Source organism: Solanum lycopersicum, chromosome 7, assembly GCF_036512215.1.
Source record: "Solanum lycopersicum chromosome 7, SLM_r2.1".
NCBI lineage: Eukaryota > Viridiplantae > Streptophyta > Magnoliopsida > Solanales > Solanaceae > Solanum > Solanum lycopersicum.
Genome location: NC_090806.1, coordinates 38262413 through 38277789, shown reverse-complemented (window position 1 = coordinate 38277789; position 15377 = coordinate 38262413). Strand labels below are relative to the sequence as shown.

Below are 15377 nucleotides of genomic sequence, written 5' to 3'. Positions count from 1 at the left end.
GGGCATTATCCCTAGAAATTAAGATGGAAAATCTTGTATTGTTACATGTTCGGTATAGGAAGTAGAAATGATTAGGCGTGTTTTATTTTACTTTTTTTATTTAATTACCTATTCAAAATTTTACGGAAATATAATAACTATTATTTACAAAATTTATATTACACTCAATATACACGTTCTACGAAGCCATTCATGTAAATAAGCTCTTTATGGAAAGCATTGTAGATATCCTTCGGCTGATTCAACCAATGGACGTAGAACAATTGGGCCCTGTTGACACCTAATATGGCACTTGTGACTGACTGTCTTATTTTGAATAACAGAGTAGTAACTTCACTTCTTGACAAAGCATACCAGAACCATGTATAACTGGAATTGACATACTAGTTGATTCAAATTTTATTTACACACTATCTTGTTCATTTAGCAACTATTGACATATAATATTTCACTATTTCACATAAAAACAGAATGTAGTTTCAAGAACATAAACCATTCAGCTATCTGTACATCGACTTCCTACAAGCAAGGAGCGGCAGAAAAGAATGCTGCCCATTCATGGCTTCTTGAGGATATTGACTTTATGTTCTGAGAAATTTTAAGGATATATTAGTCAGACCAGTAAACTCATTTGAGAGAACATAAACCAATGTTATCTATTGTACACTTATCTCAACCTATACCCCACACAATGAACACATCACCGCGATGTGTCTCATTCAGACAGATACCACGCCTTCAGGAAGCGAGTCATTGTCCTTCTGTGGTGATACAAATCTACGGCAAGCATAGAGTACAGCAGAGTGGAATGCGGATGTGTTCTCCATAAATACAAAGTGACCAGCCTGCAAGATCGAGAAGGGTTTTGCCAGTAACTAGGGATTATCCCTGGTGCTTCACTTTATACTACTATGTAGTTTCGGGAAACAATAATCAGAAATAAGATTATTTTCTGAAGGGGGGCAGGAAAAGGAAAGAAAGAGAACCTGAGGGACCCTAATTATTTCACATGGAACCTTCATATTCTTCCTTGCCTGTTGCGCTCCTCGGTAATCCATCCAATCTTCATGTCCATATATGAAAGCTGTTGGCACCTTCCAATCTGGTGCTCTGTGAATATAAGGAGTCCGAGATATTAGTAGAGAATCGCTGCTAAAATTCTCATCAAGGTTTAGAGAGTCGAGTTACTTGGCAATTTAACATCATGTGCCCCTAGCTAGTTCTATTTTGACTGGAATATCTAAGAGGCTTCTGAAATCCCAAAGCCCCATAAGAATAATGTTATTTCAAGATTTATTAAATAACTTTGTTCATAGGGAGGAGCATCGTGTGTAAATGTCCCAGACTGCGTAGAACGTACCAAGGGCAGAAATGGTTCATCAAAAAAAAAATGGTCCACTAGAATTTCAAGGAATTCACAGCAAGAATTTAAGTCAAAATCCAGGTGCTCTTGGGTCAATATAATCCTGAATCCAGGCATAATTTGTTGGTGTGATTTGGCCATGAAAATTGTGAAATATGAAACAAGTGGTTTTTGTTTTCAAAGTGAAAAATGGCATTTGGAAATTGGAGTTGACCTGAATACAAATTGGAGTTGTTTTTGGACTTTTGTGCATGATTTGGAGTGAAAAAGGTAAAAAACTTTCTGGTGCTTTTCAAATTCCGGAATTCAACTTGTGAAGTGTCGAGTTGAATTCTGGAATTTTCTGAAATTTTATGACCAAACATGATTCCCTGAATTCAATTTTGAAGAAGTAAAATATTCTTGGTCACACGGCCACTAAATGCTTCACAGCATAAAAGAGGTCAAATGCTTACAGACACGTTAAATAACAGGTATCAAGTAATGTGAACCCCATCCATAAGCAGAATACAACTACATTCTTTACATATTTTGTTTGAGCTTTACTAACTTGTATGATCTCATCCTACAGACAATTAACTACACACAGAGTATACCATACCAAATCATATTGGTTACAGAAATATACTTACTCCACAAAAACAAATGAAATAATTGTCCCTGGCATTTTACTTTACCGCAATGAATAAATCAATCAACTATATCTCACTCCTATACTAGCTCTCGACCATACCTATTCCTCTCATATCAAGCCTACTTTACTCCAATATAAAATAATTTGCATTTTAAGGGATCCTTGAGGTTTTCCTGATCTCATATTTCCACTAGGACATAAATGTTTCTTAAACAAAATAAGAAAAACTCCAGGCACATATAGGACCGAGCGAAATGTAAGAACCGAACATTTTTTTACAAGTTGTTATAGCCTAGATAGATGTTTTCACTTCAATTGTATTATGTTCCTAAGCTAAGACGTGCACTGACTCAGAGAGAGATATAGGTCTTTGATAACTTTTCTCAATGTGATTTTAGGACTACCTTGACCTCTATTATCAGCTCCATTCGCTGTATTATAGCACCTAATGCCAGTTCATATAGAGGTCCAAACAGGAGATGAAAATCAATTTAACCGTCAAAGATTAAAATATCAAATATCACAAAGAAGTGCTATTTAGTTTATAATGGTTGCATGCTAGTCATCATGACCAGTTCAAGCATTTCCTTTTCTTAAAACGACAAGAGGGTGAGGGCTCCTAGCAATGGCAAATTAGTATACAATTGCAAATAATTACTTATTACACCACATCAGTCCAGCCATTTTTTGAATGCTTAAAATTACAGTGCCTGGGAATCAGACAACGTTATTTACTAAATCTTCATGGCCCTCATCCTTTTTGGAGAATAAATTCCCATCTAGTTGAGGCTCTTACTTACATTTAATTGCTTGAATTAATTGCATAACTGGACCATCCAATTCGTTTACTCATTTACATCCTAAAGTCTGTCTACATGGTGCAAATTCAATTGAATTAGCATTCTAAAAATAAGCTGAGGAATGGTTCCTATTAGCTTCGGAGAAGACCTTATTACAAAGACGTGAAGGCAAGCTCCATCTTACGGCATCAACTGTAATGCCGAAGAGTTCATGAAGTCTTCCATTTAGTTCCCTCATTCCCACCCTCTTATGTGAAAAAAGGACTATTGAGCGGCATCTATTTTCTCACTTTATATTTTTCCCCTTCCTGCAGGTACAGTATAAATTACTGCCGCACTGCTGATTGAGAAAAAACAGAGAACCCCATGCATCAAATCACTCATGATCTGTGCTTGCAACTAAATTGATACATCTCACATCACATGTAAATAAGTAGGGAATCCAAGTTCTACCTCTATTTTTTTAACGAGAACCTCATATTCCAGCAAAGTGTGACAAGCAGAAGCCATTATAGCAAGCATTATAAGAGCAGAAACTGAACAATACTAACGGATACAGAGCTGGACACTGTAAGGATCTACAGTAGCAGGAATTTTAGGTTTTCAGCATTTTATTCAGCAACTAAGTAATAAATACTATCATGCATTTGCATGTGTTCTTGTGTTTGAAGAGAAAGAGATGGGGGTGGGGAAGAGGGAGAGGGAAAAAGAGACAGAGAGTGGGTATATCACCTGTATAAAAGAGGACTCTTGGCAAATGCTCCAAAGGAAAATATATATTTTAAGCATAGCTCTCCACTAGGTTTTGCAGCCAAAGTGTGATATACATAATCTTCCATTAAAAAAACAATTGATATTAGAAACCTGAGATGTGCAATGTATACAACCATCATGAGAAATAAAAATACGATGCCAATCAATAAAAGATTTGCAACGTACCTGAGAGTAGTCTGGACGACTCCTCAGTCAAATCATCTCCATTAGAATATGCAGTAAATCTAGCATTTGTGTATTTGCGAACAAGGTCTGGACCCCATGGGCCTAAGCCTCTGCATTATTAAATTGCCAGCAATATTAGCACTCTTCAGATAAATAAGGCCACGTATACAACTTTCTTTCAGAACTACCAGGCCAATTAAAACCTCAATCCAGGAAAGGATCCCGGACAGCTAAAGGGAGCATCTTAGATCCATAGAAAGAAGTCAATATACAAGAAAAAGTATCAATTATCAAGTATATGAGTAGTGCCAACTCTATAAGTCAGTAAATATGCACAGGCATCAACATGTATGATTTTTAAAAAATCTAGATATGAAACAACCACCTGTGGAGTTGATCTTTTTCGTTAAATCATCGACAAATAGCGCATATCTTGTCTTAAAATAAATGTCTCTAGCACTTAATAACTCTTTTAGTTACTGAACACCTACAGGATAATGAGAGAGTGAGGCAGAGGGAAAGGCTAGCAACCACAGCCCGCAAGGGTACCCTTACTTATAAAAGGCATTTTTCAGGACAACGGCAGACTTTTCTTTTCATAAATTAAAAAAAAATATATGTATGGCTCATGTACCACGTAAAATCCAAACGCATGATGAATAGCTTAATTTTACAGATAACTATGATAAATCAAAGAAAGAGAAGGTTAGTCCCTTCATTTCCTATTTACATACTAAGATGAAAAGTCACCCTGTTATCCCAACCAAACATCTTTTTAAAGGGGAGAAAGAAAAGGTTTGATATCTTCCTTTTTTTTTTTGTGCTAGACATTTTGTGTTACGTACAATGTAGTGGATTCATCTAGATGACGCCAATCATTTCGGATAGAGGCATGATTAAGTGCTTGATGTCTTACATTTGCTTTCAAACTTTGGGAATGTGTGAACCATTCAAGGAAAGGTGACAACTAAATTAAGATAAAACAAACCATCAAGTGGGACTGTAGTCAAGTTTAGATAGCTAAGAAACCAAAAGAGTATAGTGAATCCACCTGTGAGTATCTTACATGGGTTCCCTCAGCCCTCAGGTCCTTAATCATGCATTCCTCAAAAAACATTGACACCGAGGCAAAGCATTTGCAACAGAAGTACATATGCTCGCCATATGATCATATCATTCGAAGAAGGGGAACGAAGAAGAAATGAATCATAAACATTTTAGGAGTTAGTCTTAAAATAAATTATGTTCCCCGAGTAAAGAAAAAGCTTGCACTAACCAGAAGCTACAGTGACAAGAAGGAACAAATGGAAAAATCAGGCGTATCAAGAGTATCACTGTAAATGTTTGTATAATGCAGTAAAACATGCAAAATAAATGTCCAGCAGCATGTTAGACTAGAGAAGAAGCAAGTTTTTAGAAAAGCATCTACCTGATAACTTTCATCGGGGTAAAATTAGACTCCCACAAATGATTCAAGACAACTCCCTTCCAAGTTGCTCTGAACTGGGTCATCCGCTCGGACATATGTTCAGTTTGTGATGTAAATCCGGCTGGTCCTACCAGAATCAACTGCTGAACACGCTCAGGATGCTACAAGCGAAATAGAATCATTTAATCAGCAGTAAAATATACATGACCATATACATTTAAACTATAATTTCACATTTCTATGAATTTCTTGTTTTTTCTGAAAAATTGAGTTCAATGAAAATTGATCACCTTGAGAGCATATTTGGCAGCGACATACCCTCCAAAAGAGTGCCCAAGCAAAATAAAGTTGCTTAGATTTTTGGCTTAGCGCCACTCCTCAAAGGAATCGATAAACCAATTTTCAGTCTCTGCATTAGAAAAGATGCCTCTTTCAGAACAAAATTATTCAGTAAATAAGCCGCAGATATGGTATCTTCCAAATGAATAAAGATACTCAAATGTGTAATCAACTTGTAACGCTAACCTTCGGTACTTTTGCATGTGAAGTCGGGCCTGCTTGATCCACCCCAACTGCATAACACATTAGCCAGTCAGAGAACTACCAGTATGCTCATTTGTCTTTTTCGTTCTTTATTCTACATAAAAGTGACATCAATTGGAAGACTTCCACCACTCCTTTCGTTCTACTCTAGGACTTACAGCAGCAGCTCTTTGAAGCTACTGCTAACTAAAGAAAGCAAAAGGAAGCAACACATAGTCAATTAGACTGGTAAGCCTTCATAAACTTCCCAGGAGAATAAATAAGTGTCAATGTCACAAAGCAGATACACCCTTTTTTTTAAAATCATTCTCAAGATAGGTCTATTTTACAAAGGTTGACACAGAAAGCCTTCATGTCACACTTGTATAAATATTTTCTACATAGAAAGGGCTGAAAATCAACCCTGATAATCTTTTAAAACTTTAAACTTTCTGCACTTACAGGTCAGGTAATGCCTAGGATAATTTTGTTGCGAGCTATTCAGTTTGAGGGCAACGGCACATTGTGTATATCATTAACTACTAATTAATACAACTTGGCTACAACATTATTGTATCACCCCATAATAACATCAAGTAGGTTTCAAATGAAAAATTAGGGACGCTCAAAAAAGAAACTAGCACAAAGCTGACCATCCAACAACTACAGCAACTAGCAGGACTAAATGAAGGGATTGCTCAAGTTATAACTCAAGTAAATATGCAAACCAAGTAACAGAATTTTACTATGACACACCCAAAGGGAATCTATTTTCAGTTGGTATTTAGCAGGATAAGTAAATATCTCCATCCAATGAAGATTTGAATGCTTGGTTAAGAGCATATTGTCCAACTAAATTGACCCAACTGTGTCCAAAGTGTACATTTATGCGCAATAACCTATAATTAGGACAATTTCACTTTCAGTATGTCTTAGTTATTGCAACTTACCAAACAACTAAACATCTAGAATAAAGAAGCCGTTAGATTCACTCTTCTATATCACTTCACATATATGGGGTAAGTACCACTATAGAATGTTTCAAGAGGAAGGAAAACATCTGTGTGAAATTAGGAATGTGCTCATAAATTTACACATAATATATACTCACCCAAGCTGATCAATAGCAATTACTTTGAAATGCTTTGCAAGGGCATCAAAATTCCGAAAGAAGAAACCTTGAGAGGCACCATATCCATGGACCATAACAAGAGTAGGAGAACCCTCTTTGCTGTCGAAAGTAACAGTATTGATAAATCTCGGTTCATTGCTCACCGATCGAAACCATCTAACTTTTGAACCTGGTGGACCAGACCCAATGTTGACCTGCTCTTGAGTATAAGGAGTTCTAATATTGGACAAAAGGCATAAATCAAGATGGGCTCTGAGCATCAATAACCATAAAGTTGCAGTTTTTATTTGCTGAAGCAAGCATTCCACAAGATACAAAACCAAGAGACATACGATCTTTCATGATAGATGAAAGAATAGTTTGCATTAAGGTTACAATATTGCCCGACAGAAAATACAATGAAAAAAATTTTGTGCATTACTGACTTTAAAAGCATACCAAGAGTTTCCACTCCCTAAACCAATGAATACAGCAGTATTTGTAGAAGGAGAAGCCCAAACAGGCAACAAGGTTTTTGGGCTTAAAATGGAAAGCAAAAAGTGAAGCTCACTATTACGAAATATAAAAGTTACACATAAATGAATTAATACTACAATAATCAAATTACAATTCAATAGTCTCTCAATCCCGACTTATATGTCCTAATTTACGTTGACACTTTTTACAAGTCCCAAAATAATTTTACAACTTTTAACTTTATCCTTAATGAGATGATATAGCCATACAAAATATTTATGATTTTAGACTAATTTCTTCTATCATTCTTAAAGTCCATACACAACGGAACACCTCGAGAGTAATTAATTTCAAGAATCCATTTACAATAATGCTGGTATTGATCTGACTACTCAAAGTTGAGATTCAAATAATCGAATGTATTATTGTGACCACTTTCAGTGCATTCTTAGAAATGCACATCTGAAGAATATGGCTTCCCCTAAATCTACCTTACTTTATCACTTCTAATAACGCTAAAATGCAGTAGTATAAAAAATCATTTACCATGACATTAATTCTTTTTAGCATGATAGGTAACACATCCAATCAAATTAGTTACGGGAGCGTATTGTATGTACTGAAGACAGAAATGGATAATTATGAGTTTTTTTCCATAAAGCTGGGCAAACTAACTTACACGCACTTTGACTAATCTAGTTAGTTAAATATTCTAGTTGGTGTGAACCTATAGCCTGAAACACGGTAACTGATGTAGCATGAATTATGTGCAGTATTTTCTCCTAAGACAAGAATTGAATGTGATTGAAACATATACATGCATGAATTTCAACAGAAAATATACGAGGATTAATTAAGAATTACCTAACAAGAGAAAGAAGACGTTTTTCAGCAGCGATGATGTGGTCAGTAGATGTAGGTATCCAACGAAGAGAAGAGGGCCAAAATGACCAGCGTTTTGCTCCGTCAGCTGTTGCTGATGAATTGATTTGTTCCGCCATTTTTACCAATGAATTCGATAACCTTCTTGGTCCGATGCTCATGCGATTGATGCAACAGAAAATTAATTTCCCCTTTTATCGCTCAAGTCCCCAAAATATAGGCGTATGTGCAAGAGTGTTCTCCAAGTTTTCTACCGCCTTTCCAAGAAACTCATGGTCATTCTCTCTCTCGCCAATTTCATATTTTAGTATTTCGCCATCAAATTGTATCAACAACGCAGGCAGTGACGTGGGCGGAGCAACTCCAACAGCAGATTTCATATTGCTAATTTAGTCAACTATTCAAAAGCATATTTTTAGCCTTTTTTTTTAGTCAACTATTCAAACGCATATTTTTAGCCTATTTTTTTTTGTTATAAACAAATTTGTATGACAATAAATATCTACATTATAGTTTGTTTTTTAGAAAAGTTGGAAATTCTAAGTTTGGGATTAATCTAGTTTGGCAAACTAGTTTGATGAAACTTGTCGAATGCCCCTACTTAACATTTTGTCAATTAAACTCTTAAACTCGTTAAAACACTATATTGTAAACATTTTCTCATAAGATCTTTATGTGTGTAGTCCAATCTCTTACACATATAATTTCATGTCATTTTTCAATCACATGTCAGAAATTAAATATTAAAAAAATAAAAAATATCAAATATTCAGCATTTGTAAATTTTTTTTTAAATAATCATGTTCTTCAATCTTTACGTATGCTTACAATTTGAGCACCAAGTTCATACCAAATAGATGAAATTCTTCTTTATTTGACTTGAAATTTCAACTTCAACTTCACTAACACAAGTTCAACGAGCCCCAATTACAAATTTGAATTAATTTCACAAATTCATAAAACTCATTTATTGTTCTTCAAACTTACTAATGGACTTTTCAACTTCTTCAATGCCAACCATTATCCTTTACATAAGTGCATATCATGGTCTCTTCTTTGAATCTAACTAACACAAACAATAATTTCAACTTTCAAAATAAAAAAAGATTAAGAATTTAAAAAAATGGGGCATGAAAAAAGAAATTAATGGCGGGATTTTGATTTGTTGCAAAGATGAGAGTTGCTTGAAGAACAAAAAGAAAGTATATGACGGGTGATTTTGAACAAAAGAAAAGAATATGTATCGTGGTGATTTTGTTGAAGAAGAAGAGAAGAAAGTTTAGGGTTACGGATGGGAAGAGTGTTCCATGATGAGAGAAATTGGGTGGGTAGGATGGGGGTGGTTAATAAAGAAATAAGTTTTTTTGATAAAGAATAATATTTTTAAATAACATATAGGTTTTTACGGGCTTGAAAGTGAGTGTACTCACACATCTTTCCAACTCAATAATATTATGCCACATAGATTTGGTGAATGATCATAGGGGTTTCAAATGTTGTATTTTAATAATTTTAAGGGTCCAGTTGATAAAGTATAGAGTAAAAGGGTTTAGAACACAAATGGATACAAGTAAAAGGATCTATCAAACCTTTGATGTCTAGTTTTTTCCTATAAATTTGAATTGATTTTATGCCGCATAGATTTGGTAATGATAAAAAAAATTCATATATTGTGTATTACCCAGAGGGCTGAATAAACTTAATGAACATACAAATTTCAGACGGTATGACTTACCTAAATAGAATCCTTAGATCAATCATTTATCTTATGCTGATGATACTATACTTTTATGTTCGGGTGAGAGAACATCAATCATAAAGATGATGTGGGTATTGAAGGAATATGAGCAAGTATCAAGGCAAATGATCAATAAGAAGGGTTCTTCTACCTCCATCAATTGTGGTGACAGCTAGATTGAGAAGATTGACAAGTATAAATCATGGGTCATTCCCTTTTACATATCTAAGATGCCCAGTTTTCTATGGTAGGAAGAATAAGAATCATTATAAAGAGCTCTTAACAACAATATCTAAAAGAATGTTGTGTTTGCAAAACAAGTTCCTATCTTTTCGAGGAACGCTTATACTAATTTCTAATGAGTTACAATCAATAGCGGTGAATCTATTATCAACTATGAATCCTCCTAAAAGGATTATTGATCAACTCCACCAACTTTTTGCTAGGTTCTTTTGGGGTAAGACTGGAGGGAATAAAGGAATACATTAGATAGCTTGGAATGATATGTGTTATTCGCAAAAGGAAGGAGGGTTGGGTTTCAGATCATTACATGATGTTACAACAACTTTATGCCCCAAATTGTGGTGGAAATTTAGTACATCAACTTCTTCGCTATGAATCTCTTATATATGAAATAAATATTGTAAGAAATGTCACCTCGTAATTGCCAAAGGAACAAGGGCATCACATACTTGGAAGAAATTATTGCAGGTGAGGGAGGAAGTAGAACATGAGACTTGGTGGCAAATCAAAAGCGAAAAATCCAGCTTTAAATTTGACAAGTAGACACAACAAAGAGCACTAGACCATTGTCGCACCCTATTTTTCATCAAAAACGGACTTTAATGCACGACCTAACAACTCTTTTGGACTTTTAGGTTGATTGAAGAGTCGTCACCTAACAAATTAAGGCGCGTTAGCGAACCTATTTAACCTAACTAATTCTAACTAAGGTCAACGAACCAAAGATTAGAGTAAGGATTCAAATTACCTCGAGGGGAAGATGTTAAGCATACCTCGAGGTCCACAAATATGGATTCCGGCCTTATCTCATGCAATTTATGTGGGGGGTTACAAGTAGTAGTTAAGGTCACTTCATTATTATTTTAATTAATTATTTAAACACACGAAACCAGGTGATAACATAAATAAAAAAACAAATTATAGAAGATACGCGAGAAGATAGATTGCACAATTAAATATAGAAGATAACTTTTATTTTGTTTAAATTATCCCAAATAATTATAATTAAGATAAATAATGGGGAAAAAGGGAAGGGAGACTGAGAAACTTTACGGATCAACACTCGACTTTCTTTAATTCTTCCGGTAGGCTTCCGTGTATGGACAAATTCAAGGTTTGTCTCTTTAAGACTGAGTGGATGTCATCATATTCGTGGGGTACAACTACCCTTCCCCCACGACCGCATGTATTTCGTCTTACAATGTGCCTAATGTCCTCTCTTAAGGTCCAAGAGGCATTGGACTACTGTTGGGGTGGTTTAGACTAAAATAAAATATAAGACCCTCCTAAATACCAAGAAAAACACATAGGACAACATTTAGCATGTAAAGTTTCAAGTTGACCTCTAGATTTTATTAAACATGCTGGCAAACACAAGTAATTGTGCAAGGATTTCATGCTAAAGTGTGTGCATACAAGTACTATAACAATTATTTATTAATTTTAGAGGTGCAGGAGAATTATTGAGTGTAGAAAATAGTTCATTAAGAGAAATAGCATACCATATTGATAATGCAGAAGTTTACTTAACTAGCAATCAATTTTTTAATGTAGCATTATTACTCAAATGAATTTATTTTAGGAAGAGTAAACAACAAATTTTAGAAAAATATGCCCAAGTCGATCAATTAATTATGTTATGAAGCTGTGACAGAAAAATCTCTTCAGAAAACTGTTTAATTAATTAACATATTAAAAACAGCGACAAGGTTATGTTTTTATTTTTAGTCATTGGCATGCTGAAAATTAGTTAATAATATTTATGAACATGATTTCTAGGTGAATGAAAAGTCAAAACATTGCATAATACCTATAGCCATGATTTCTAAATATGAGCATGTTGTATCAAAACCTATTGGCATGGTTTCTACACCCACATGATATGTAAAATATTTTTAACCCTTATAGGCATGATGTCTAGTTATCAGACGAATTCTCAAATATTTAATATTTAGCATCATGTTCTAAAAAGTCACGATTATAACAATTTATCAATGATAATATGAAAAAGAAAACAAGATTGATTTTAAAATAGAAAATTAAGATATTTTCATATGCTTGCATGATTTAAGTAAATATCGGTAGATTTTAACAACCAAACGTAATAAAATAAACTAAGCTATAAATGAAAGGAAAAAAATTAACACATATATCCCCTCCCCCCTTTAGGCGACCCCCAAATTATATCATATATAGAGAGAGTTAGAATTACTACAAAATATTACAATATTAAATAAAAGGAACGACAAAAATATTTTAAAAAAAACTAGTTCCACTCAGATACAAATCAAAGTTTAACAAGCCCTGCTAATTGAAGAAGGACAATACAATACAAATAATACAAAAACAATATACTAGCAGCTATTTATATACTTAGACACTATAAAAGCAAGCAATCACACATATAGGATCATTCATAGAAAAGGAGGAGAAAACTGACCCGGATGCTTCCTTTTATTTATCAATGTCCAATTTGGACTTATGCATACAAGTAAGTAACTAATGATTCTCAAATTAAATACATGTATGAAAGACACTAACCGGTAAAGCAGTAAAAGAACAATTAGCAATGAAGATAAGTTAATTCCACACTATTCGACCCGAACACAATAAAATACTTTTTAAGAGTTCACTCGGAAATTATTTTCAAGCAAAGAGTAAAGAGAAATGCAATAATTCTTTTAATATTCAAATGCAGGTAATGTCCAATTATTGAAAAATGAGGGTAAGGAGTCCTTTTTATAATTTTTTTGGAAGATAAACAAATAAGGAAAAGGAGTATAGGGGGTCAATCAGTATTCTTATTTTAAAAGAGTGAAATTAGATTTATTTTAATTAATTAATATTTTTTTGTTCTATTTTTTTTACCAAATATAAAAAAGTAAGAGATCTATCAACTTTAAATCAAGGAAAACGGGATCAATTAACTAACAAATGATATGCAAAAATCAAGTAAGAAAGGTAATAATTAATACGAGAAGGGTGATAATTACAACTAAAAAATATACCAATATACATTTTAGCATAGCCGGACATGATTGCATCTTACTAACTAGTTTAATTAAGGTAGAAAAATCAATTAACATAAGTCAGTAAAATAAAAATTACAGAAAATCCATCAGAACATATAAATTTAAAAGATAAAATTAGTCCAAACAAATTACCTTGTTGGAATTGCTTGTTGTAATTAAGACAAGCGAAGCACAATACTTAATTGAATCCAAATTTACAACATTAATTACGCAGTGTAAGCCATAATTTTAAATATCAATTTTTGTTAATTTGACAAAGTCTATAAACAACTGGTAGATCCTAATTACAACCAAGCAAAGAAGGGAAAAAACAAATCAATCAATTAGTAAAACAACCAACAGTACTCAAATTAAACATAATGACAATAAATTATCACCAACAAACATTCTTGGATTTAATAAACTATTTAGGCTATTGAGAAAAAAAATATTGAAAATTAACAAGTCCATGATTATGACAGAGAAAAAAAACAAAATTCAATGAACCTGTTAAACAACCGACGGTAAATATTAACACAAAGGCAAAGAGAGAAATCTATCAGATCACTATTAAGCAAATGAACATGAATTTTAATTAGACAACTTCAACCTAGATATGCTATCTAAACATCAGCATGTTACAAGACAAATTAATATATCATGACAAACTATATCATGCTCGAATTCTCAAACTAATCAAACTCATTCACATCAAAGAGTTAAAATGACCATAAAGTTGATTAAAACTTACTTGGACGGATCTGCCAAGATCCGTCTTAACAAGCTCAAAAGATTTGAAGTATTTGCCTAAATTTGCTGTTAATCCTCATCGGAAAAGAAGAAAGAGGCACCGGAGATAGAGAAGATTTCTTCGTAGCTGTTGCATGGAGTTGTTGACCGGAGCCTTCGCTGGAGCTACTTTTGTCTCGCTACTCCCTGGAGTCGAAGCTTCTGGTTTTGTTGTTGTCATTGGCTGCTATTAGCTCAAAGGAAAAATGGGCGAATGGAGGGAGATGAAGCAGTGTCGACTGCTGGGTGTTCTCGCTAGTGGCTATTGCCTTTGCGAGGAATCTTTTCGGTGGATTGCTTGGAGAAAGGAGGAGAGGAAGAGAGAAAATGAGAGGGAGAGAGACCTCACCGGTGATTGGGTTTGACCGGTGGCTTGCTGCTTCGACGTCTTTGTCGGATGCCGGTGGAGAGAAGAGAGACGAGAAACAACGGCTAGAGAGAGAGGAGGGGAAGAGAATGAAGAAACTTTAGGGTTCCTGCTGTTATAGAACTAAAAAAGGAAAGAAAATGATTCAAGATCTTGACCATTAGATTAGAGGGACGAACAACCAGAATTGAGATACCTTTTAATTGAGATACCTTTTGATCGAGATTTGAATGGATGGAAGAGATTAAGATGGAATTTGAGAGTTGGACTGGAATTACCAAAATTGAAATAAAAATTGGCCAAAATTGAATGAAAGGGTGGCTATGATTAAAATACAATTGGAATTGAATGGGCTAGAATTGAAATAAATTAGAACAAAACAGGCTAAGATTTAAACGATTTTGAGAAAATTTAAAGAAATATTATTCAATTCAAATGCTACAAATATCATAATATATTTTATATAATTAAAATCACTTCAATTTTAAAACAATTGAATAAAATAAACATTTTGAGTTTGTTAATAATTTTAATAACATTTGAATAATATTTTCAATATTTTTTAATTAAAGTATGCATGCTAAATTATATAATTTTGGACAAAATCGACTAAAATTTTAAACTTGAAATATATTTTTAAAGTACGTATTTAATCGAGTAGCATTCCCCAAAAAGGTTAAAGGTTGATCAAAATTGGGTGACAACAACTACCCTTGGTTGCTTAGGAATGAATGATGAATTTTCGTGCTATCAACATTGACTTAGTAGCCGATTTTGTCTGACCGACGAGAAATGTCAGTGTGATCAATAGAAATGTAGAGTTGAAAAGGGGTATAATCGAAACTTTGGTATTAAGCTGCCTACATATCTATGGTTATACAAGAATCAGACGTGCATAGTGATACGCTCAAACTTACTTTTCAATTAAGAAGTAAAGCGGTCGTATCAAGTAAAGAACCCAACGGATGAGGTTGGGATAGATCCCACGAGGAAAATAGTTCAGGCTTAACTTTATTCTATTATTGCTATTATTTAGTCAACTATTTCCCTAGAAAACAAAAGACAAAAAAGG

General features: G+C 33.9%; 1 protein-coding gene across 1 annotated transcript; it reads right to left on the bottom strand.

Moving 5' to 3' along the window:
• Positions 1-433: 433 nt before the first annotated feature.
• Positions 434-14606, bottom strand: LOC101264837 (probable 1-acylglycerol-3-phosphate O-acyltransferase). The gene is given in 8 exon segments (XM_069286829.1): positions 434-1110; positions 3530-3629; positions 3737-3846; positions 5166-5326; positions 5456-5574; positions 5691-5737; positions 6799-7035; positions 8140-14606. Coding segments are annotated over 8 exon segments (1167 nt in total). The 5' UTR covers positions 8319-14606; the 3' UTR covers positions 434-896.
• Between the last annotated feature and the right edge of the window lie 771 nt (positions 14607-15377).